The following is a 21,149-nucleotide window of genomic DNA, read 5'->3' as shown; positions in this document are numbered from 1 at the left end:
TTGACAGATGTAATGAAATGTACTGTATAAATCAAACATGAAAAATATGGGATTACAAACAATCAGACCTGTATGGACTGTACTAAATCTTTTCTTAATGATTTTATAAACCAAAATGCAGCGAACTCTAAGGAGGCAGTTCTATTCCATAATTTACAACTGGAGACACAGAAATAGGGGGCTGTACTTAGTGCTAACGTTGTCTATTTGATGATTTGTAATTGCAGAGTTTATAGGCAGCATGCTTATAAAAGATGAGTGTTAATTCAAGTCAACTCCTTGATGATTATAAAACAATATGAAACATATAGTGTACAGATTGTAATCTGAAGAACAAGAGAAGCCACCCCTTACTGTATATAGATCCAATTTCTAGCTGCTACTTCAAGGAGCCTAGATTGGGCCTTAAGACACCTACTGTAACTAGGAATCCTGTTGAAAGCACCCACAGCTCTCCTAAGTAACAAGCAGCCCAGCCATTTTATTGAAGCATCAATACCACGGCATCTTTCAAGAATTAATTCTCTTTTAGTTTCAAGTTGTGGCTCTTTGCTACAAAAAACTGATTGACCCTATCTACACTTTGTTTTTTATAAAAAGGAATATCTCTCACTACTTTTGTTTGTTTTTTTTTCATTTTTATGATTCACCAATCCACAGAACGATAAATGTCTGAATATTTAATTACCTAATGTAATTTTAGAGTTATGGTGAATAAAAATGAATGCAGTATTATAAATGAGATTTTACTAGTGTTGTAAACCTTATGTATAGTCTCAATGCTGAAGGGAGTAAGCTACACACTTCATGTTATACGGTGTACCCAAACATTCTGTTTGTAATTTTATTGTTCTAATTTGACCATTAAAGAATCAACATAAACACCCAGATGCCTATAGTACAATCCTGTCTGGCGATTGATATTGGCCATGTGATATGTATACCAAGGCATTAAAAATCTATCAAAAATAAGTATTGGAATCACTAGCATGATCAATTTGTATAGGATATAGGATATGTTTCTATTTCCTCCATGAACCACTTTGGACTTGTCTAATACTGGCATCTTAATTTCAAGATTTTTGAGTATGTATTTGAGCTAGAGATGGTGGAAAAACAGTATATGTCGAAATATTTCAGAAATTCTAATAAAAACAAAAAGGCCTAATCAGTGTGATTAAATAATGACTATTTGAATGGAAGTGATGATAACTGTGAAGCTGCATTAACAGTATAATCTATATAGCATATAACTGAGAGAACATGTGGAACATTAGAAGACTCAAGGCCCTGAAGAAATTGAGTCTGACACTCCTGATATAAAGAACTGTGCCAGTTACAAATTTAGTCTACAGTTTTATTTTTTAAAGAGATGATCAATAATTAATCTTTATTTTACATAGCAGTTTTCAGAAGACATTGTTTCTTAGGAAAGTGCACATTCAGGAGAGATAATTTTACCAAATAAATCAATATACAGAAGACAATATACAGAATACATCATAAGATCTATGTGACTGCCAGGGTCTTAAGGTCAGATCTGAAAACAGACTACAAGGTGAGACTACCAGAAAGCGTTATCATGCACTGTTCATAATCTGGTAGAGAGGACAAAAACTTGGCAATATCAGAAGAAAAGACAGTGTGATTAGAGAATTAATTTATTGGGACCATAAAACATAAGAAGGAAAAAAGGTATTTTGAAGTCATAAAGAAATTCAGTAGAGATATGGATTGTGCATACAGAGTATGTATTTCATTACATGTTTTCTAGAACAGGCCCTAGACAGAACTGGCTGCTGTTTGGAACTACTAGATGATCAGTATAGTGTTCTGTGACAGTCTTGTGGGAAATACTTATTTTCTTAATATGATGTGTGGTTCTGGTGTAAAACAAACGGCTCCTGGAAATGTACTCAGCAGTGCAGAAACAGACTTATAGTAGGTGAATAAAGTAAGCACACATACAAAAGTAACAAGACCAGTGCTCGAATTCACACCCCACTCTTTACTTGTTATCGTTTTTGGATATGTTTGTATTTCCATTTATAAAATGTCACCTTTAAAAAAAAACGTTTCTTTTGCTCCTTTCCCCGGCCAACGATGCTTTTGCGACTCCCATCTCTTACTGGCTGTCGCTTCGGTTCACCACGTGCTGGAAAGCGTCGCTACACCCCCATGCCTTCCCACGAGTTTTTACAAATCTTGAACTGTACAAATGTACATCTTTATTGATATACACATCGATTTTTATCAAACGAATTAGCTGCTTTCAGGATAGTAAAATGGGAGCTCTTAAAAGGGCACCGTTTGCATGATGAACCTGGTCTTAACGGAAAATCGACAGAGACTTCTGCTGACACCCAATGTAAAAAACAGTATTTTTTACCACTTTGGTTACACAGCATAGAAAACCGGAGTCTAATTTAGAAAATAGACTTCACCTGACCTTTACCAGGTTGCAAGGTTGCAGATGCGCAGTAACCACACAAAAATAAAACTCTGTCGCTGCCATGCATGTTTTTTTTAGCACTCTACATTAGCTAAAGTAATAACATATGAGAAACTACGATCAATTTAACCCCTTGAGCAATGCGTCACTCTCTCAGTAATAATGCAATTGTGAGTTCAGAGATGACGCGCTGATTGCTGTGTGGCGCTTTACAGATTGAGCATGTGACCTACATGAGACGCGATCTGTGAAAATGATGTTCAGGTTGATTGAAAACAAATGCTCGGGTGAAAAAAATATTTTACCCGAAGATTAAATATTATTAATAGAAATTGAAATACATTTGTAACCTTGGAATTTGGAAAATGCAATTCCAATTACAAAGTCCGACCTCGTTCATCTTTTTTGTGGAGCTAGAGTCGCGTTTTGAGATGAAGAAGGTGGAGGAGCTGCCACTGCGATGAATGTTTCAGTGAGGAGGAGTGGGAGATTTTTTCTTTTTTGTATTTCTTGACTAAAAAGAGGTGCAAATCTGTTATTTTGGCGTAACACTATCGATGCTCCACCATCGTAATTATTCCCGTACTGCCGGTTCCACCCCTTAGTGTAATCAATGTAAGTTAATGCTTACGTGGCCTAAAAGAAACAACTAATACATTTTGGCTTTATTTGTTAACATGCCTGTGATTTTAAAGCCCATGGCAAGAGTTTGAAAGTTAAAACAGGTTATTTTGAACTGCTGCTTGTCGGGCAATTCAGACACATTTCCCTTTTGGGCACACATTTCATATCAAATAACTTTTAAAAACGTATACCAGACTATTTTTAACTAGTAGAACTATAGTGAAACACTAATGTTATCCCAGATAAAGTCTCAGTGAAAGCAACTTCTCTTAAAGGTTACTGTTACTACTCCTAAAATCTTTAGGTACCTTTCTGCTTTGCTGCGGTATTCCTAATCCGGGAAGGTTTTGCTGCAATAGCTTGCCAATCTCTTGACCATTACTACCGGGCGTACAAGTTTTTTTTTACATATGCCCTGGCGTAGAGCATTAGCTAAAGTAATAACATATGAGAAACTACAATCATTTTAACCCCTTGAGCAATGTGTCACTCTCTTCTTAATAATGCAATTGTGAGTTCAGAGATAACACGCTGATTGCTGTGTGGCACTTTACAGATTGAGCACGTGACCTACAGTACATGAGACCCGATCTGTGAAAATGACGTTCAGGTTAATTGAAAACAAATACTCGGGTGAAAAAAATATTTTTGAAATGAAGATTATACATTATTAATACAAATTAAAATAAATCTGCAAACTGGGAATTTGGAAAATGCAATTACAATTACAAGATACAACCTCGTTCATCTTTTTTGTGAAGTTAAGAGTCGCGTTTTGGGACGAAGAAGGTGGAGGAGCTGCCACTGCGATGAATGTTTCAGTGAGGAGGAGTGGGAGATTTTTTCTTTTTTGTATTGCTTCTTGACTAAAAAAAAGTTGCAAATCTGTTATTTCGGCGTAGCACTATCAACGCTCCACCATCGTATTTATTCCCGTACTGCCCATTCCACCACTTCGGAAATGTTAGGTTTGAGCAACTTCTCATCAACACACGACACTGTGCTCACTCATGTCTCCCACCGCAACAGAATGACGCGTGAGGACTCCTCAGCTTTTGAGGCGAGAACTGTTGCAAGCTGACCCTTGTGACCCACAAAGTTCCGCATTTGAACATAAAAGTGTCTCCTGTTGGAAGAGGTACTGATGTTTGCAGCCCTAGCAACACTCCATGTTAAAATATGTCCCATTAAACTCAGTTCAACCATGATCTAAGACTCCACGGTGGAAATAAGACTGAAAGAAAAAGGCGCTAACTTTTGCAATGCTTGTGCATTTTAAACTTTTATTGACTTGTATAAAAAGATAATCCGTGCAAGTGTGTAAAATGTTACTTTGTTCAGTACATCTTAATTTATCTATAACAATAACCTATCCTACTCTGTCAGTCAGAGGTTTTGCACATAATTTATTAAGAGGATTTTAGCAGGAAATTCCAAAGTTTTAAGTCAATTTAGTGTGTTTCCAAAGTTAAATCATGTAGCAAAATGGATGACAACACATGAAAGGAAATGCAGGTCTGTTCAACCCCTTCTTAAAAGACAAAGCCCATTTTGTATTTTGTATGAGCCTGGTGCTTTCAAGAGTGAAACAGTTTCTTGTACTCCTTGGTTCAAACATGTTTGGCTGAAGGCTTCATGCCACTCCTGTCATTCGGCTGAGAAGGGTGTTCTGATCATGGGCAGTCATGGCTTCGTAGCTGGACAGTTCCAGTGTGAAGGTGGCAGTGCCAGATGTCAAAGAGCGAAGGACGGTGGAGTAACCCTGTGAGAAAGATGAACAAAAGAAAAGTCATTTTTGTAAAGAAATGCTCACTCCCATCACACTCCATTGTTTCCTGATGAATATTTTGTTTTAAATGTTTTTAAACAACAAAACCCATATAGTAATGAAACCTGAAGGACAGACAAACTTATAAAATGTTCTATACAAACAATAAACCTTTACTCTCTCACAAAACCCCTGTCTTTTGGCCAGTCTATTAATCAATAAATTTGAATAGATTAAGACTGAATGCAGGAGTAAACATTAGTTAACATATCATTTGATATTTATTTGAGTTGTATTTTTAAATAAAACTGGAAGAAACCAAACTGATTTTGTTGTTGGCATATTGGTTTAACAATATGTTAAAGCAGCATCAAATAGATTGTTTAAATATTAAAGAACTGGTACATAAAAACGAAGCGTGCTTTATGACACTTTCAATGATGATTGCATGGTAGAAATGTGGAATAAAACAGGCACATATAGAAATCCAAGAGCCTGGTAGATATCTGAGTCAGTGATGCAGTATGTACCATCATTTCGGCCAGAGGTACAGAAGCCATCACCACTTTGTTGTCCAGTCGACTCTGGATCTCATGAATACAGCCACGCCTCTGCGCCAGGTCTCCCAGCACAGCACCCAGGTGCTCCTCATTGGCTGTTATCTCAAGACTCATCAATGGCTCCAGCACCTGTCCTCCAGCCTGCTTAAGAGCCTTTGGGTAACAGAGCAGAAACAGGCTGCACTATAAGAACCTGATCACATGATAAAAAACAGCACAACACTTCTTCTAACCACTATGTATTGTGCCCTGGGCTACTCAGAACATTTAACAATTGCATCTTTAACTTCTGTCTTGCAATAAGCAATGACTTTTCTTTCTACATATATTTTCTTTCATTGGTTTATTCATTTTGGGGACTACTTTCTAGAAATCAGTCTTCCATCATGAGCGCTTGCTCCCAGTGCACTTAGTCAACAGCTCACATCCTTGTTTTTTAAGCTTTCAGGTTTGGGCCTCTGCGGATTTCAAAGGTTGAAAAAATTGTATTGCACTGCATGATTATCCTAGTCTTCATCTTTCCTTTCTGAGTAAATGTTACCTTGTGCATACAGCGAGACACACAGGCTGAGACCATGGCCATTGATGTCCCAGGCTGTATGCTGACAGAGTAAACTGTAGTGACCACATCCTGCACCGGGAACCCCAGCAGTGGACCTGGAATTACATTGAATGGCATTGGAGAATCAGGAAATGGCTGCATATGTAGAAAGCACATGGACAAACATGTAAAACTGCAGCTTTTTAGAAGCTTTTTTGACAGTACACCTACACATCTATGTCATTATTTAACACTACCTAATTCAGGTGGAGTAGTTCAAAACCTCTCTTCAGCTGTGTATACACCATAAATATTAAATGCCATAAATACTCCTTACCTTAGTTAATTAGACAGCATAACATATGAAAGTATAATTTTAAAGGACTTATAAAATGTACAGAATATACATCACTATTTCAAACACGTCAGTAAAAATTGACACCGTAGCACCAGAACTTGATCTCCACTACTGACTCTTAAGAAGTTAAATGAAAAGTTGTTCAAAACAAAAGACATGTAAACAACCAGAGTTTATGCAAACTGCAGTGCTTAAAAATAATGCTTCAAGGTGAGTCTTCACATACATGACTTTATTATCACAATATCAAATGGGATAAACTTTTTTTGGACATTTTGTCATACAATAGTACACATCCTCTGTATAGGAAGCTATTCATGGTATCAGAATCTGAAACTGACCCAAATAATGGTGCTTTAATAACCACAGAAAACTTCCTGTCACTGACAGCCCAAGTCCATTTAAGAGCCCCGTTACCTTGGAGATAAGCACTTTGTATTCCATTCTCCACTGCCTCTTTCACATCCAAAGGAAGCTGCTCTTCCACACTGTCCTCAAAGCTGATGGCAGGGGCAGAAGTGGAGCTACCCTCTGCGCAGGGGCTCACTCCCAGCTCAACTGTCACCAGGTGTCTCTTGTCTCCAACGCTCCTGTCCAGTGTGTCTGACAGAGGAGAACAACTTTTACTGGCATACTGAATATTTTACTGGCATATTGTGCCTAAGTGTGAATGTGTTACCTGTGGTGGAAACCGACTGCAAGATGGTTTCCCTGTAGGCCACCTGTAGAGGTCCAAGGTGAGTCTCAATGCCATATTCTCTTCTTATTCGATCATGAATGATCTCAATGTGTAGCTCCCCCATTCCACACAGTACAGTCTTTGAAAGAATAAGGCAAATTAATTTGACAAAACAGTAGAAATCACTAAGGCGCTAAATTACAACAGTAAGCTGTACCAAGGTGCTAGAACCTGTGTTGTAACACATCACTTTGGAGTCTGCAGGGCACTTGTGTCCTGCTAATGCCTTGCTTGCTAATGCCTTAGCCCTTCCTTAACAACATCAAAAGACTATGATCTAAAATCAGTTTATGTTTACTAAATAACAAGGCAAGAACTCCCATCACTTTTCACTTATGGTCATAACTGGATCTTAACCCCACATAGGCTCATACAGATAATAAATGAATCCTTCTGCACATCCAATTACACATGATACAAGACTGGAGTACACCCAATATGGTGCAGTGGCTCTGTGCCTAAGGATCTGCAGCTGTGTTTTGAATCCCATGGCCTTCAGAGGAATCCTACTCCAGCTACTACTTGGGCCCCTGAGTAAGACCCTTAACCCCAACTGCTCCAGGGGTGCCGTATAAATGGCTGACCGTGTGCTCTAACCGCAAGCTTCCCTCCCAGTCTGTGTCTCCTGGAGAGCAAGGTAGGGTATGCAAAAAGACAGATTCCGAATACAAGAAATTGTATATGGCCAATACAGTGATTTTATCTTATCTATCTTATCTTATAAATTGCCAACCGTGACTGGGTTTCCTTGAGTGGAACATAAAGCTGGCTTGTTAGATGCTTATGTTTTATCATCGAACATGTACATCAATAATTTAACTCAGATTTAACTCAGCTGTAGAAAGACAACTCCACAGTATATGTATCAAAGGAAGGTGTGCACATTATCTTTACTCTTTTTATATAAAAAACAAAAATAACTGGCAATTAATTATTATCACCTGTCCTGAGTCAGGATCTGTCTTGACTTTCAGGCTGGGGTCTTCCCTTTGCAGGCAAGTCAGGGCATGCTCCAAGTCTTCCAGAATAGCCGAAACAAAGAAGAGGCTTTTAGCTGGGTCTGAATGCACCTTAAATCTAAACACTGCTCACTTCATTATGGCAACATTACTCAAATTTAGGTAAATTACTGACATACCCAAACCTTAAAGTTAGGATCCAATGAACAGTCAAACATTAAAAAGTGAATTTTAAAAAAGACAGCAGAAAAAAACAACCTCCTATAACAGAATTGAAACTGGACAAAGAAACAAATACACTTTCACAAAATCTTATTACACAATATTTGAGTTTTGAATTTAGATTGCCGTTCCTGACCGCTCAGGAACTAAAGGAAAAATGCCCTAATCAGACTTTTTACATAACTGTATTAATGAGAGAACATTTAATCAAAATCATTGCTGAGTATTTTACCTACTGTTTGCAACCAAATTTGCTCTTTAAATAATATTTCAAGCTATTGACTACTGAAAAGCATCTACCTGGCAGCTTGGCCATTGAAGGGGGCTCAATGGTGCAGAAGAAAACAGGCTCAGGGATCTCTACTCCCACCAGAACGAGGGTCTCCTGCTCCCGGCCTGAAAATTGCTCTTTGCCGTGAGTTTTGACAGCTCTGCGGGCGGCAGCTGCTGCAGAAGATTTGGAGGAGACAATGGTGTCCCCAGTAACAGTCTGCAAAAAAGTTTTATTATTTAAAGGGGAACTGCAATCCCAATTTCTCAGACCGGTTACTAAACCTAGGTGACAAACCAAATTCATTGAATCGCAAAATGGTTTAAATTCAGAATTAAGCACAAAATTGTGAACTTTGTGTCAGTACTTTACAGTCGCCATGTTGTTGAGAGATTGCGAGAATTGCAATGTGATGCAGCCCTTCCAGCTCACTAGTCACTGAAATGGCTAATGTAATAAGGTGTGCGAGTACAGGTTGTGTAGCAGACACTTCCCCGCAGAAATGTTCCAACATGATCTGCATGCAGAGTTAACAAGTAAGTCTTTTCTGACAGCAAAACAGTCTTAAATTCAAGAGTAATATTTCTATTGGATTAAAAGTATTCACAAGCCTGCTTGTTACAGTGTAATTCACCTCATCGGACGTCTGGTTGCCCAGTTCTAAATCCCAGAATATGGCACTGTCCATGCCTAGAAATGTAGTCAATTTTTTAATTTAAAATGGAGGATATTACGTTAATGTTACATGTTTCATTATGGTTTGAAATGCATTCATCAATACTGATTCTTTCTAATCCTGAATTATGAAAACAGCATTGTATTTATGCTTGAAGGATATTACAGAACCCCAGCCACAGAGCAATTTGATTTGGGTATGTGGTTTCTTCTACTCTTGGTGGTGAAATATGGAAGGCTCACCTGCTTCAGGCCAACAGTGAGAGCGATATTTCCAGCAGTTAGAGAAGGAATCTCAACATGCTGGTCAGCAAATGGAAGCAAGAGCCGACTCATCCTCTCCCTAGATGGATGCAAGAGATAACAAATAAAATCCACATTTGATTCTCCTGTAAGGATAAAAAGAAAATAAAAAGGGATCTCCATATCAAATACTGTGTTGTACGGCTAAACAGCACATCATCTCAATAGATTCTACACATAATAATAATAATTGCTTACACTTATATAGCACTTTTTCTGGACATTCCACTCAAAGCGCTTTACAGGTAATGGGGATCCCCTCCACCACCATCAATGTGCAGCATCCACCTGGATGATGCGATGGCAGCCATCGTGCGCCAGAACGCTCACCACAAATCAGCTATCAGTGGGGAGGAGAGCAGAGTAATGAAGCCAATTTATGGAGGGGGATTGTTAGAAGGCCGATGGGAAATTTGGCCAGGACGCCGGGGTACACCCCTACTCTTTTCGAGAAACACCCTGGGATTTTTAATGACCACAGAGAGTCAGGACCTCGGTTTTACGTCTCATCCTGTTTACCTGTTTACAGTATAGTGTCCCCGTCACTACACTGGGGCATTAGGGCCCACATGAGCTGCAGAGTTAGCGCCCCCTGCTGGCCCCACTAACGCCTCTTCCAGCAGCAACCTTAGTTTTTCCCAAGAGGTCTCCCAGGCTCACACCTGCTTAGCTTCAGTGGGTTGCCAGTTGTGAGTTGCAGGGTGATATGGCTGCTGTTCCACATAAATAGGAACAGTTTTTAGTGCAAAAGTAATTATAATCACTTCTGACTTTTCAAGATATTTTCTTCTGTCTTGAAATGGGTAACCACACCTCTAGTTTCAGAACCTTTATTGGAGAATTATTATTTCACTTTTCTTGTTCCAATGTACAATCAAATCTCTTATCAGCTAATAATCTTGGAAGGTTTTTGCTGGTTCTAGAAAAACTTAGTGATTCTGTTTTCTTCACTTAATTTTTATAATGCTGACTCTAACATTTGTATCCTTTGTACCAAAATAGTAGAAAAATACTGAAGAATCGGTCTTACTCTAGGACAGAAAGCAGATCGGAGCTGGCACTCTGAACTTTAAAAAGAGATTGTGTGGCAACACAGGCCAGTGAGAGTCAACCTATTAATGCTAAACAAATTTTCTGAAGGCCAGTCAGCCCACTGCACAGTTAACTAAGTGCATTTAATCTGAAACCATTTTGCATTACACTGACTCGTTACTGCTTATTCAATTTCACAAAATTATGCTTTTTATTAAAAATCCTGTCATTATTAATGATGTCTTTGATCAGATTCTACTGCATTTGAAGTCAGATCCGTATACCTACATGGTATTTCTACTCATGTTGTAGACAGCAGACTGGGGCTTCATGGTTCCTGCATAGATGCGGACAAACACTAGAGGTCCACGCTGTTTATCATGGAGAACTTTAAAAGCAAGGGCACACAGATCATCCTTATAGCAGCTCCTAAATAAAGTGAAAGCAGGTGTTATTATTTTATATATTCATTTTACATTATGTGCTACACTTTACATAAGGATTAAATATTTTTGTTCAACAGAGAAAAATATAAACACAGAAGTGTAAAAGTGTTTTCTATTTAAAACAACTATGTTTTACAAGCAGTGCTATTTCTGTTTCTGTGACTTTATCTACTGTTTTCCATAATTCAAAGGTAAGCAGGTCTGAGATTCCTTCTCCCTTTTGATCGGAAAGTAAACCCAAAACAAACCGGCAAAAACACCTGCATGACACAGCAATAATTACAACTGTTATTGGAAGGTAAAATCACAGTGAGAGGATAAATCCTTTGATTGAAGCGGAAAAGATCAACAGAATTTTAAATGAACAGATAAATATAGTTTATAGACAGAAACTAAAGAAAGTGTTTAAATTAGGGTGACCAGACATCCTCTTTTCCCCGGACATGTCCTTTTTTTGAGACCAAAAATATCGGTCTGAACAGGATTTATAAAATTCCAAAAATTGTCCGGGATTTTGTTTTGCTCATTACTCAGACTGTGAAACAAACATAGGCCTACATATTTTCGTTCATTCCATGTATTACCAGTAGATGTTTTGAACTTACAAGCAGTGTAGCTCAGAAAGGGTTTTTGTGTGTGTGGTTGTTTTTATGGCCATGAGAAATAGCAATGTTTAACTTATTTCATTATATTTCAAAATGTTTCATTAGAATTGATCATTTTTGCAACCAATGAGGACTTTTCCTAAGTTATGATGTCTTAATTTTTCCCTCAGATGTTAAGACTTTTGATGTGTTAAAATGGAGAAAAAAAAATCAAGTTTAAAATAGGGCTATAGTTTAGTTTTTTCCTTATTTGCCAATATGAAAGAGAAATAGCAGCCCTGCAACTTTTTAAAAGTTAAGTAAGAAGATTAAAAATAACTAGAGAGTTTAAATTGATTTTTTATTAGAAAAAGTAATAAAGATTCATTACATTGGAGGCATGTGTCAAGTGTCGATTACCATCCCTGTCCTCTTTTTTTGAAAACCAAAATATGGTCACCCTAATTTAAATGTCTCAAAAGAGACACTGAAGTCATTAGCACCGTACTCACAGGAGGTCATGGTGTCTTTCATTGGGCGCAGGCAGGTATGTGTTGATGGCGTCCAGTAACGGCTGCACTCCCTTGTTCTTCAGGGCACTTCCGCACAGCACAGGAACAGCGCTCCGAGCCAGAGTCACCCGGCGAATCGCAGCCTGCAGCTTAAGACGGGACACTGCTGATGAGCATATTTTCCACACACATCGAGCTTTCTATTACATTCTCCCCTAACCCCGCAATAAGGAAATCCATCTATCTATCCATCTATCCATCCGTTTTCTGACCTCTTCATCCAGTTCACGGTCACGGGGGGTCACGGTACACCCTGGACAGGACACCAGTCCATCGCAGGGCACACGCAGACACACACACTCACACCAGGGCCAATTCTCCCAGAAGACAACTAACCTACCAGTATGTCTTTGGACTGCGGGACGAAACCGGAATGCCTGGAGGAAACCCATGCAAACACGGGTGCAAATGCAGGGAATTGTAATTATTAATCAAGACACGAAGGTGCAATAAGTCATATTGATATACAGGAAATTCTGGTAAGAGATTTACCTGACATCTCAGATTGTCTAGTCATTTTGTTTATGGTTCTACAAGATTGTAATATAATAGTGTTTGTGTATTTTCACTAGATCCTGGACAAACAACAGAGTCAACAGAAAGGTGATCTAGCCCATTACTAGTTAGACAACTTCAACTGTGACGTCTTACTTTCTCGAGAGGCATCAAGTCCAAATTGTCACTGAAGTCTCCTAACACTAGTTCAGCAAATTCATCATCCAGATCAGCAACCTGCAAATATCAATCAGAAGTTAGAATTACATTTCTGTTACCCTTTACTCAATGACTGGGTCTGACAGATAATTTGAAACTAGGTCTAGGTAGTTATCACAGCTCTTAACCTAATGAACAGTGCAAATGCAGTCACAAAGAAAAACCTTATTTTTACTACAAAAGTTGGTATTATTACCAATAAAATAAAAGTAGAAAAGGGTAGTTTTGACAAACATAAGTCCCCACTTACAGTATGAGAGAACTGAGACTAATCAAAGCGGAACTCAGAATGGACCAAATAAGTTAATTAGCCAAACAGCTTTTGATGAGACCCGCTGTGGACTTAAATATGTTTCTACATAATGTCTAATACATTTCTGAAGCAAATATTTTAGTGTAATGAAACCAAAACAAGTTTTGAGGCAATCCATGGAGCAGTTCTTATAACAGTAGTAGTCTGATGTTTTTAAGAAATGGCTGTTAGTTTGCTTGATTTAAAAAGGAATCTGAATTTATATTTTATTAATATCACCACTAACACATACTAAGTATGGAGTTAACTGACCAGATGGTTTTTGAATGGAAACAGTTTGTGTGGTGGGCCACATTTCAGAAAATGATTTATGACCCACTGCAATCATACAAAACTATCTTAGCAACTTCACAGATGCAATATTGAAAAAGCTTTGGTTATTCATCATCAAAGTTTGAAATCAATTTAAGATGAAGATTTTAAAAGAGTTTTTGAACATATGAGCAAGAAAGCTAGTTAGCAAAACCCCCCGGTTATTCACAAATGTATCTGCTATCTGAGTATACCTACCTACAGTAGATTGAGATTGTTCAGCTTTAAATACAAGCAGTTTCAAAGGTGATAAGAAAGAAATCCTTATAGTTAATGTACATTTTATTGTGTAAAAAAAAAAACATTATATCCTGATCAGGCATGTCTGTGACATTTAAAGTTGTTTATTTATCAATTGTTCTGAATGTTATTTTTCTCTCAGAGTCCTGGCTGAATAATCCCACTTTACCCCCCCAACTATACTCCACTGCCTGGGAAGTCCTGGTCACAGTCTGATAGTAACAGGCTCAAACCCAAGGTCAAAGAAATCAACCTGCGAGTTTGTGAGTACCTTTAACAGGTACAAATCACGCTACAAGATATTCAGATGTAAATCAACTAAATAAAAAGAAAAATACAAGGTATACAATGGACTCCTTTAAGTCTATCTGTTTTGTGTTTATTATTTCTTAAGTGAAAAATGAAAATTAAGTTTTATAGAAAAAGACCTTCTAACCTTGAATCTAGTTTCCCTAACTTCTGACAGAGCTGTACACGTGTGCATACACATATTTCTGGCTTTTCAATAGCTCACAGAAATCTTTGCTCTTATTCATAAGCATAGAATTTAAATGATTTTACCAGTGATTTTGCTTAAAATATATGATTTTAAACTTCTGTCTACTTGTATCATCTAATAATAAAATGAAAAATAAGTAGTATTGGGAACCAAGGTAAAAAAAAAAGATAAAGTCCATACAAGAGCACAACAGCCAGAATTAATCCTGGTTACTGCAGCATTAAGTCGAGCTGAGCATTGAATCCAGAGGCTCGTCCTATGGATCACTGTCATCTTTAATGGGAACTCACCATTAACTTTGTTTTTAAAATGTTTTCAACCTGTGAAATACTAAGGTTTTGGTACAGATGGAATTTATTATAAATCTATATACTGTAACTAGAGAGGATTTAGGTGATAAAATATCATATATTAAACAACAGAAGACTTAGGTACTTTTAGGTTAAGGCTAAGCACAAAAAATAATCAATATCAGTGCATTACAGTACAATACTACTGTATGCCTAATTAATTTTATCTGTTGTGTTTGTGGCTAATTACACATTTGAAACAAGTTCAACAAGAAGGATGGTATACTGTGCATGATGCATTTACTTTAAAACTTTACTTGTTCTATAAGGGCACTTCTTGCTTCTTTGACTTCTTTATGTAGTTCAGGATCATCTGTGGAGCTGATGGGTCTACTCTTAAACGCTCGTCCGTCGTCTGTTCGAGAGTTTGTGTGCCACATCAGTCTTTCATTGGTAACCAAATCAACCAACCCTGTGAAACATTTACCACTTCCAATAGGCAGCTGTGATGCAAAAAGAAGACATAACATCAGGGAGCTATCAAAGTTACACAGATAGCAAACAAGAAAGTTTAATCTTCTTTAGCAGATATTTATTTTGAGAAAGATGTCATATTCCTTTAATTCATTTCAATTATTATTACTTTTCTACTCATGATCTGTCTGTAACTACAGTATATACCACAATTTACAATAAGGAATAAAAACAGGATGAAACACACAGGATGGAAAAGGTACCAGCGTCTCTCCAGAAAATAAAAACATTTTGGAATTTTACATTTGTACTTTACTAAACTTACAGTTCTGATGTCTTAAGACTTTTCCAATATTACCTGTAAAGGCATTGGATTTGCCTTCAGTTTCTTCTTGATGCTCTCAACTGAATAGGAAAAACTGAAAAATAGGTTTAGTAATTTAAATAAATTTAAAATTAAATTTAAAGTAAACTTTAAATTAAAAGTTTAACATTTTACAATTTAACACTAATATTGACGCAACAGAAAATATGAATAAGTACAGTGTAATAAGTTCACAAGAGATACATTCCTGAATTGTCTTCATACAACGAAAATAGATCGCAGTAAATTTCAAGAAGCTGTGTAGAAGAAGGCAGCAAAGGAAAATGCCGGCAATTCAATTTTGAATTCAGCCTTGGAGACAGTCTGAGAATCTTCAGGGATCTGGGAATGTTCTAGAAGCTTTGAGAACACCTCTCAAGCCAGGCTTGCCAATCAACATTGTGAGTAAGCCAAATTGCAAATCGCGTGGAAAGAGTGTATAATACTTTCTTACTAGAGGTGGCAAGATTATTCAGTGAATACTAGGTAAAGGACTAATGGCAAAGACAACTACACCAGCCTTTATAAACAGCAAATACTAAATTTTCCATTTAGCAAATTTTAAAGAAAGTCTGAATCACACTTCAAGGCTTCAGATTAAAAACTTGCAAAATTGTAGCACAAATGTAATAAAGGGGTAATGAAATCAAGAACTACTATGGGGAAATGAAATAGCTTTTATTAACACTTTGCTGATATGACGGTGGCATCATTCTCCAGCTAGGCAAACTGCTCGTCTCAATGGACTGCTATTAAGTGGACATTTTACCTCCAGAGAATAAAGGAACTAGCCACTCCAGAAGGTGATTTTCTTGCCTCTGAGGATTTTTTTACCTGGCTCCAGGCTTGTCCATTTTGTTGAGAAAGCAGATCCGCGGTATGTGATGCTTGTCAGCTTGACGCCACACTGTGAGAGTTTGAGCCTGGGAGCACAGAGAAAATAACAACTCACAACAAAATTCATCTGTCACACGGCTTCGTCTTTCATTACATAGAGCACTAGCTGTTGGCTTGTAAGAACAAGTCAAAAACTTAACCTGCTAGCGCTCTAACCTTTTTTTTTTGCAATATTTGCAGATACGATCTAAACAAAGAAAGGGTATTAGATGAAAAAATGAAACTTGAAAGTTTGCTGTTTGTTTTCACAACAGAAAGACTAAAGAGTTTTTAATTTCACTCAGCCTCTTATGTTTAACAGGAAGAGCTTTGTCCTCCTTCAATACCCTACCAAGTAAATAAGACTTACTTCTGAAAAGCAGATCTCAAACATTCATGAAAATTGTAAAGAAGTGAGCTATGATTTTATATTAAAATATACCAGTACTTCAAGGAGATTAATAAAGTTTTAGGTACTGGAAACAACAACATTACTAACTTAAATGCAATGTCATGATGCTTGATATTTTAATAACAAATCTTTATGTTTTCTGTCTTGCATACAAAAAAAAGAAATTAAATACGTGAGACTCTCAAACCAGGTCAGAATCCTACCCACCTCCACACCCGCTGAGGCATCAAATACAGCTACAGCTCCGTCTAACACTCGCAGAGCTCTCTCCACTTCCACTGTGAAATCTACATGGCCTGTCAAGGACAAGAACATGAATTTATTCCTTAAATCAACGGAAACATGCAATATGCTCTGCCTGCGAAAAAAGAGAGACTGCTAGTCAATGAATAAAGGGATAGAGGTGCAACCAAAAAAAAGATTAGTCAGCCATGAAAATAGTTCCCTACTCTCTAAAACCAAAGTTATCCTTTACTGTTTCATGTATAAAAACAAGCACAAATGTAATCTAACATTTCAATCCTTAGAGGATTCTCTCTCTCTCTGGTCTATTTTTTTTTCTTTGAGTAGAGATTTCCAAGGAATATCATTAAAGCAGGGTGTGCTAGCAGCAAATGTACAGTCGTCTTATCAAAACGAGGTCTGACAACCAAACCCAACAGAGGCATAACACCCAGCATAAAACAGAGCAGAAGCAAAAACATACATATCTGGTAGTTTGGCTGGCCAAGGCATGTGGCATAGACAGATGCAGATCAGTAGGCAGACAGTTTGAGTATCACTGGATTATACATATCTACTGCATATGAGGTAGCATATATACAGTAAATATTGCAAGGCTGATGTGTACCTAGAAAGTCTTAACTGTCCACAAGAGAGCACGTGCATTTTATTAAATATGCTTGTCTGCTAGATCTTAAATATTTATTGTCCCCTTATATATAAACTAATATGTTGTATATTGCTATGTAATGGTACTATACTGTTACTGTAAGTTCAACCACTGACAAATTCAGACTGTACTGTAAAAGTGTCTCTTCTCACATGACACACAGCGTCCCGTCTGTACCTGGAGTGTCTATGAGATTAATCCTGTGCCCTTTCCAGTCGAAGGTCACAGCAGCAGATTGAATAGTGATGCCTCGCTCTCTCTCCTGCGCCATGAAGTCTGTCACCGTATCGCCATCGTCAACATCTAAGGTACATCGTTTTTAAACAAATAAATATGTTTAAGAGTCCAAACTCCTTTAGACAATCACACAGACACTTAGACTTCACACAGCCTTCAACTGAAATTATGGATAAAAACAAGTGATTAACTGATTACAGCAGATAAAATCAGATTTGTGAAAAAAGCCCATTCTATTTTTGACAAATTTCTAGAAGTACTAATTGTGTAATTGGTAGATTTTATTACGTGAAAATATAAACATCACCTTAAGATGCATGTTTATAGAACATTCAAATATTTACCAGAAGTTTGAAAGACCATCACACGGATTTCTAGCATTACTGGACCCAGAGTACAAAACACTTTTTTGTGGTTCCAGTTTAGCAACTTTGCACAGCACATTCATTTTTAGAACTAACACACTGTTGCTGCAGTTAAAAAAAAAAGACATTCAGTGATGCAAGGTTTACTGAAAAGCAAAACCCTAAAATGACATCATCATCATGAGGATCTAAGCTTAGAGAAAGAGGAATTTCAGCTTCCATAGTCATTTATTCTTTAGGAATCCCAAGATTGGTTAATGAAAACTACCATGCTATTTATAATGAACATTAGAGGTAAATACATGTGTTAAAAACTAGATTCACCTCCTAGAGCCCGGGTATATCCTGCATAATACAGCATTCTTTCTGTTGTTGTAGTCTTTCCTGCATCAATGTGAGCCATGATGCCGATGTTGCGGATTCTGAAGACAGAAAAGCAAAAGAAATATCCACTCTTTAAAATCAATTATAAAAAAAAAGGATAAGAGGAAAACAAAAATGTGAAAAAACAAAACACTTTAGTGGAGCAGTTCAACAGACTGTGCCATATTAACAGAACTTTACATTAGACAAAAATGATTGGGGTAAATCAGAATGTGGATAACAGCATAAAATATACTGCATTATATAATACTGTATTCCACAAGTACCACGCATGAAGCTCAAAGAAAGCCTTTAGAACCATGTGGTGTTTTCTGATATGCCCTTGATGTATAATAATAAATCATAATATCTCATGTTGCATTGTTATTGCAACAATAAAATGAGCTGATTTATAGCAGCAATATGTTTTATCAGTATTGAGCAGTGATGATCATAGAATTATATATTATAATATATATTACAGATAGAGTGAAATCTCTCAGGCCACAAGGATCTGTGTAATACTTACTTAGATATATCTGGGCTGACCACTCCTCGTACTGACTTGACATCTTCTATAATTTGGATTAAAAAAACAGATTATAAGACACTTCTCTCTGGGGGATGCTTGTACAGTTTAACAATTTAATGTTTAATGACACACGAACACTTGAGTTAATGAAGATCTTTACCACATATAAAAATTCAGAACAAATTTGAAACCTTCTTTTGCACAATCAGTATTAAGATACAACTCTGTGACCTCTATGTGAGGGTATTGTGCTTTGAATGTAAATATTTCTATTATTCTTATTTCCTGTTATAATTACTCATCCTTACTGAAATGGGCCTTCAAGTACCCAAGCATTAGCAAGTGAATTATTTTATAAAACGTGCCTTGTAAGAAACTGTAGTTCCTGTTTCCTTGTAATCTCCATCTAAACTCAGCTTGACATCTGGTCTTCCAGCATTGAGTGCACTAGAAACAGACACACAAACTTCAGCAAAAATAATCCAATGTCTTTTTATAGATTACCATAGTACAAATACACAATGCACACATTTATCAATATCTTGTTTGAATCTTACCCCACTGCAGAGTTTGGAAGACCAACGCATGTATGATACTGTCATCCTCATTAACACTGTAAAATTATTTTCAGACGGGACTTCTGAAATAAAATGAAAACACCACAGGTAACATTGAAGATAACATTTCTCTTACATAGATCCTTTCAAAACATCATCTCAAGGCAGTTTACAACAACACAAAATAAGGGTAGTAACAATTGAGGATTTTTTAAATTAAATCCATAGGAAACTAATACAAACAAGCTAAAACAGGAGATATATGATCATACATTTCAGTTTGGATCTGAGCAGTCTACACTTCTGAACATTTAATGTCTTACAATGTCTTATTTATACTGATTAATCTGATAATTTTGTTCATGTAGATTAGAAGCCAGAAACATAATTGTATGGTTGTTGCTGAATTGCTTTTTTTAAATTATACTTATTAAAAACTTAGAATTGTGTTAAGAATTGTACAATATAGTGCATGATAGTTGTGGTTACCTTAGTCTTTCCGTTTCCCCTATATTTGTTCGTTTATAAATAATAAGATAATATATACGTTGCGACAAAACCACTGAAAAACAAACATTTCACATCAACTGACTTTTCTTTTTTTCTCCGCCTTTTATACAGTAGGTTTCTGTCATGGCAAAAGTTATATTTGTGTGTCTACAGGAATATATTGGGACTGAGAACGGTGTTTTGTTGTTCGAGGACCATTAAACTAATTTAAGAACAATTTAATCTGTCTCGTTTTCAAGGAAACGTCATTAAAGCTAACCAATTATATAAATACTGCACCCATGAACAGGTTGACCTTACCTGTACACTATTTCCAGACTGAAGCTAGGCTAGACCATCGTCTAGACGTCCTGATGAAATGACATCAATTAAATATTAGTTGCTTTTTGGAAACAGCGAAAAGCTCATTTGTATACATTATTTTTAAAGTAGGCCAACTGAAACAAGTTTTAGTTTTACTGATCACGCAACTAAGAGACTATCCACATCTTACCAAAGACAGCTATACAACTACCGCAGCCCAGCGTGACATTTCCTTCACATGCCCCTGCAAACCTGCTAAAGGGGTGTTTCTTGAAAATAAATTCTCCCGGGTAACTGTACTACTGTAAAAGAAAGTTCCGGAGAGAAACTCGAATTAACTAATCAGTTCATTTTCTACAGAACGTGAAGAAGCCCCCAAGGCGAAAAGTTTTCTTTTATTTACCTTTCACGAACCCGTAATTTTGCAGCTTCTGCACATAACTACCGGTCTCATAGTTCTGGGCTTTGGTTATACTATTACCACTGCAAGGTGAACTATCCCAACGATGATAAACGAAGCACACCCAATTTCAAGAGAGAACATATATTTTCTTATTCTGGATTTAATTCACATTCTTGCAGAAGAAGAAAAGACAATTATAATATAGTATATTTAATGTGTCCTATGATCTGAAGAATGTTTACAGAGGTTATTCCAAAAAAATAAAGACGACAGAAAATCCACATAATTAAGTTGTAGAAGACGTAAACGTCCGTGCGGTGATATTATTTTGTTGCTCCAGCTAACGTCTTTTCCGGTATTTCCGTATGTGACGTTGTATTTGTGGGC

General features: G+C 36.9%; 1 protein-coding gene across 2 annotated transcripts; it reads right to left on the bottom strand.

Moving 5' to 3' along the window:
- Positions 1-4,327: 4,327 nt before the first annotated feature.
- gfm2 (GTP dependent ribosome recycling factor mitochondrial 2) lies at positions 4,328-21,070 on the bottom strand. 2 transcript variants are annotated; one of them, XM_069187194.1, is made up of 22 exons: positions 20,763-21,070; positions 20,357-20,406; positions 19,547-19,629; positions 19,355-19,436; positions 18,987-19,032; positions 18,419-18,516; positions 17,670-17,795; positions 16,808-16,896; positions 16,147-16,235; positions 15,307-15,367; positions 14,792-14,977; positions 12,758-12,838; positions 12,047-12,195; positions 10,793-10,933; positions 9,413-9,512; positions 8,524-8,713; positions 7,984-8,060; positions 6,983-7,121; positions 6,721-6,906; positions 5,946-6,061; positions 5,375-5,557; positions 4,328-4,838 (listed from the first exon to the last, which is right to left on the bottom strand). In XM_069187194.1, exons 3-22 carry the CDS (start codon positions 19,595-19,597, stop codon positions 4,710-4,712), a joined length of 2,319 nt encoding a protein of 772 aa, XP_069043295.1. In that variant the 5' UTR covers positions 19,598-19,629; positions 20,357-20,406; positions 20,763-21,070; the 3' UTR covers positions 4,328-4,709. The 2 variants fall into 2 exon arrangements, with proteins under 2 accessions (XP_069043295.1, XP_069043294.1); XM_069187193.1 differs by lacking the exon at positions 20,763-21,070 and adding an exon at positions 20,550-20,658.
- Positions 21,071-21,149: the final 79 nt, after the last annotated feature.

This window comes from Lepisosteus oculatus, chromosome 3 (assembly GCF_040954835.1).
Source record: "Lepisosteus oculatus isolate fLepOcu1 chromosome 3, fLepOcu1.hap2, whole genome shotgun sequence".
Lineage (NCBI taxonomy): Eukaryota > Metazoa > Chordata > Actinopteri > Semionotiformes > Lepisosteidae > Lepisosteus > Lepisosteus oculatus.
The sequence above is the reverse complement of the archived record's forward strand: the minus strand, read 5'-3'. Positions and strand labels throughout refer to the sequence as shown.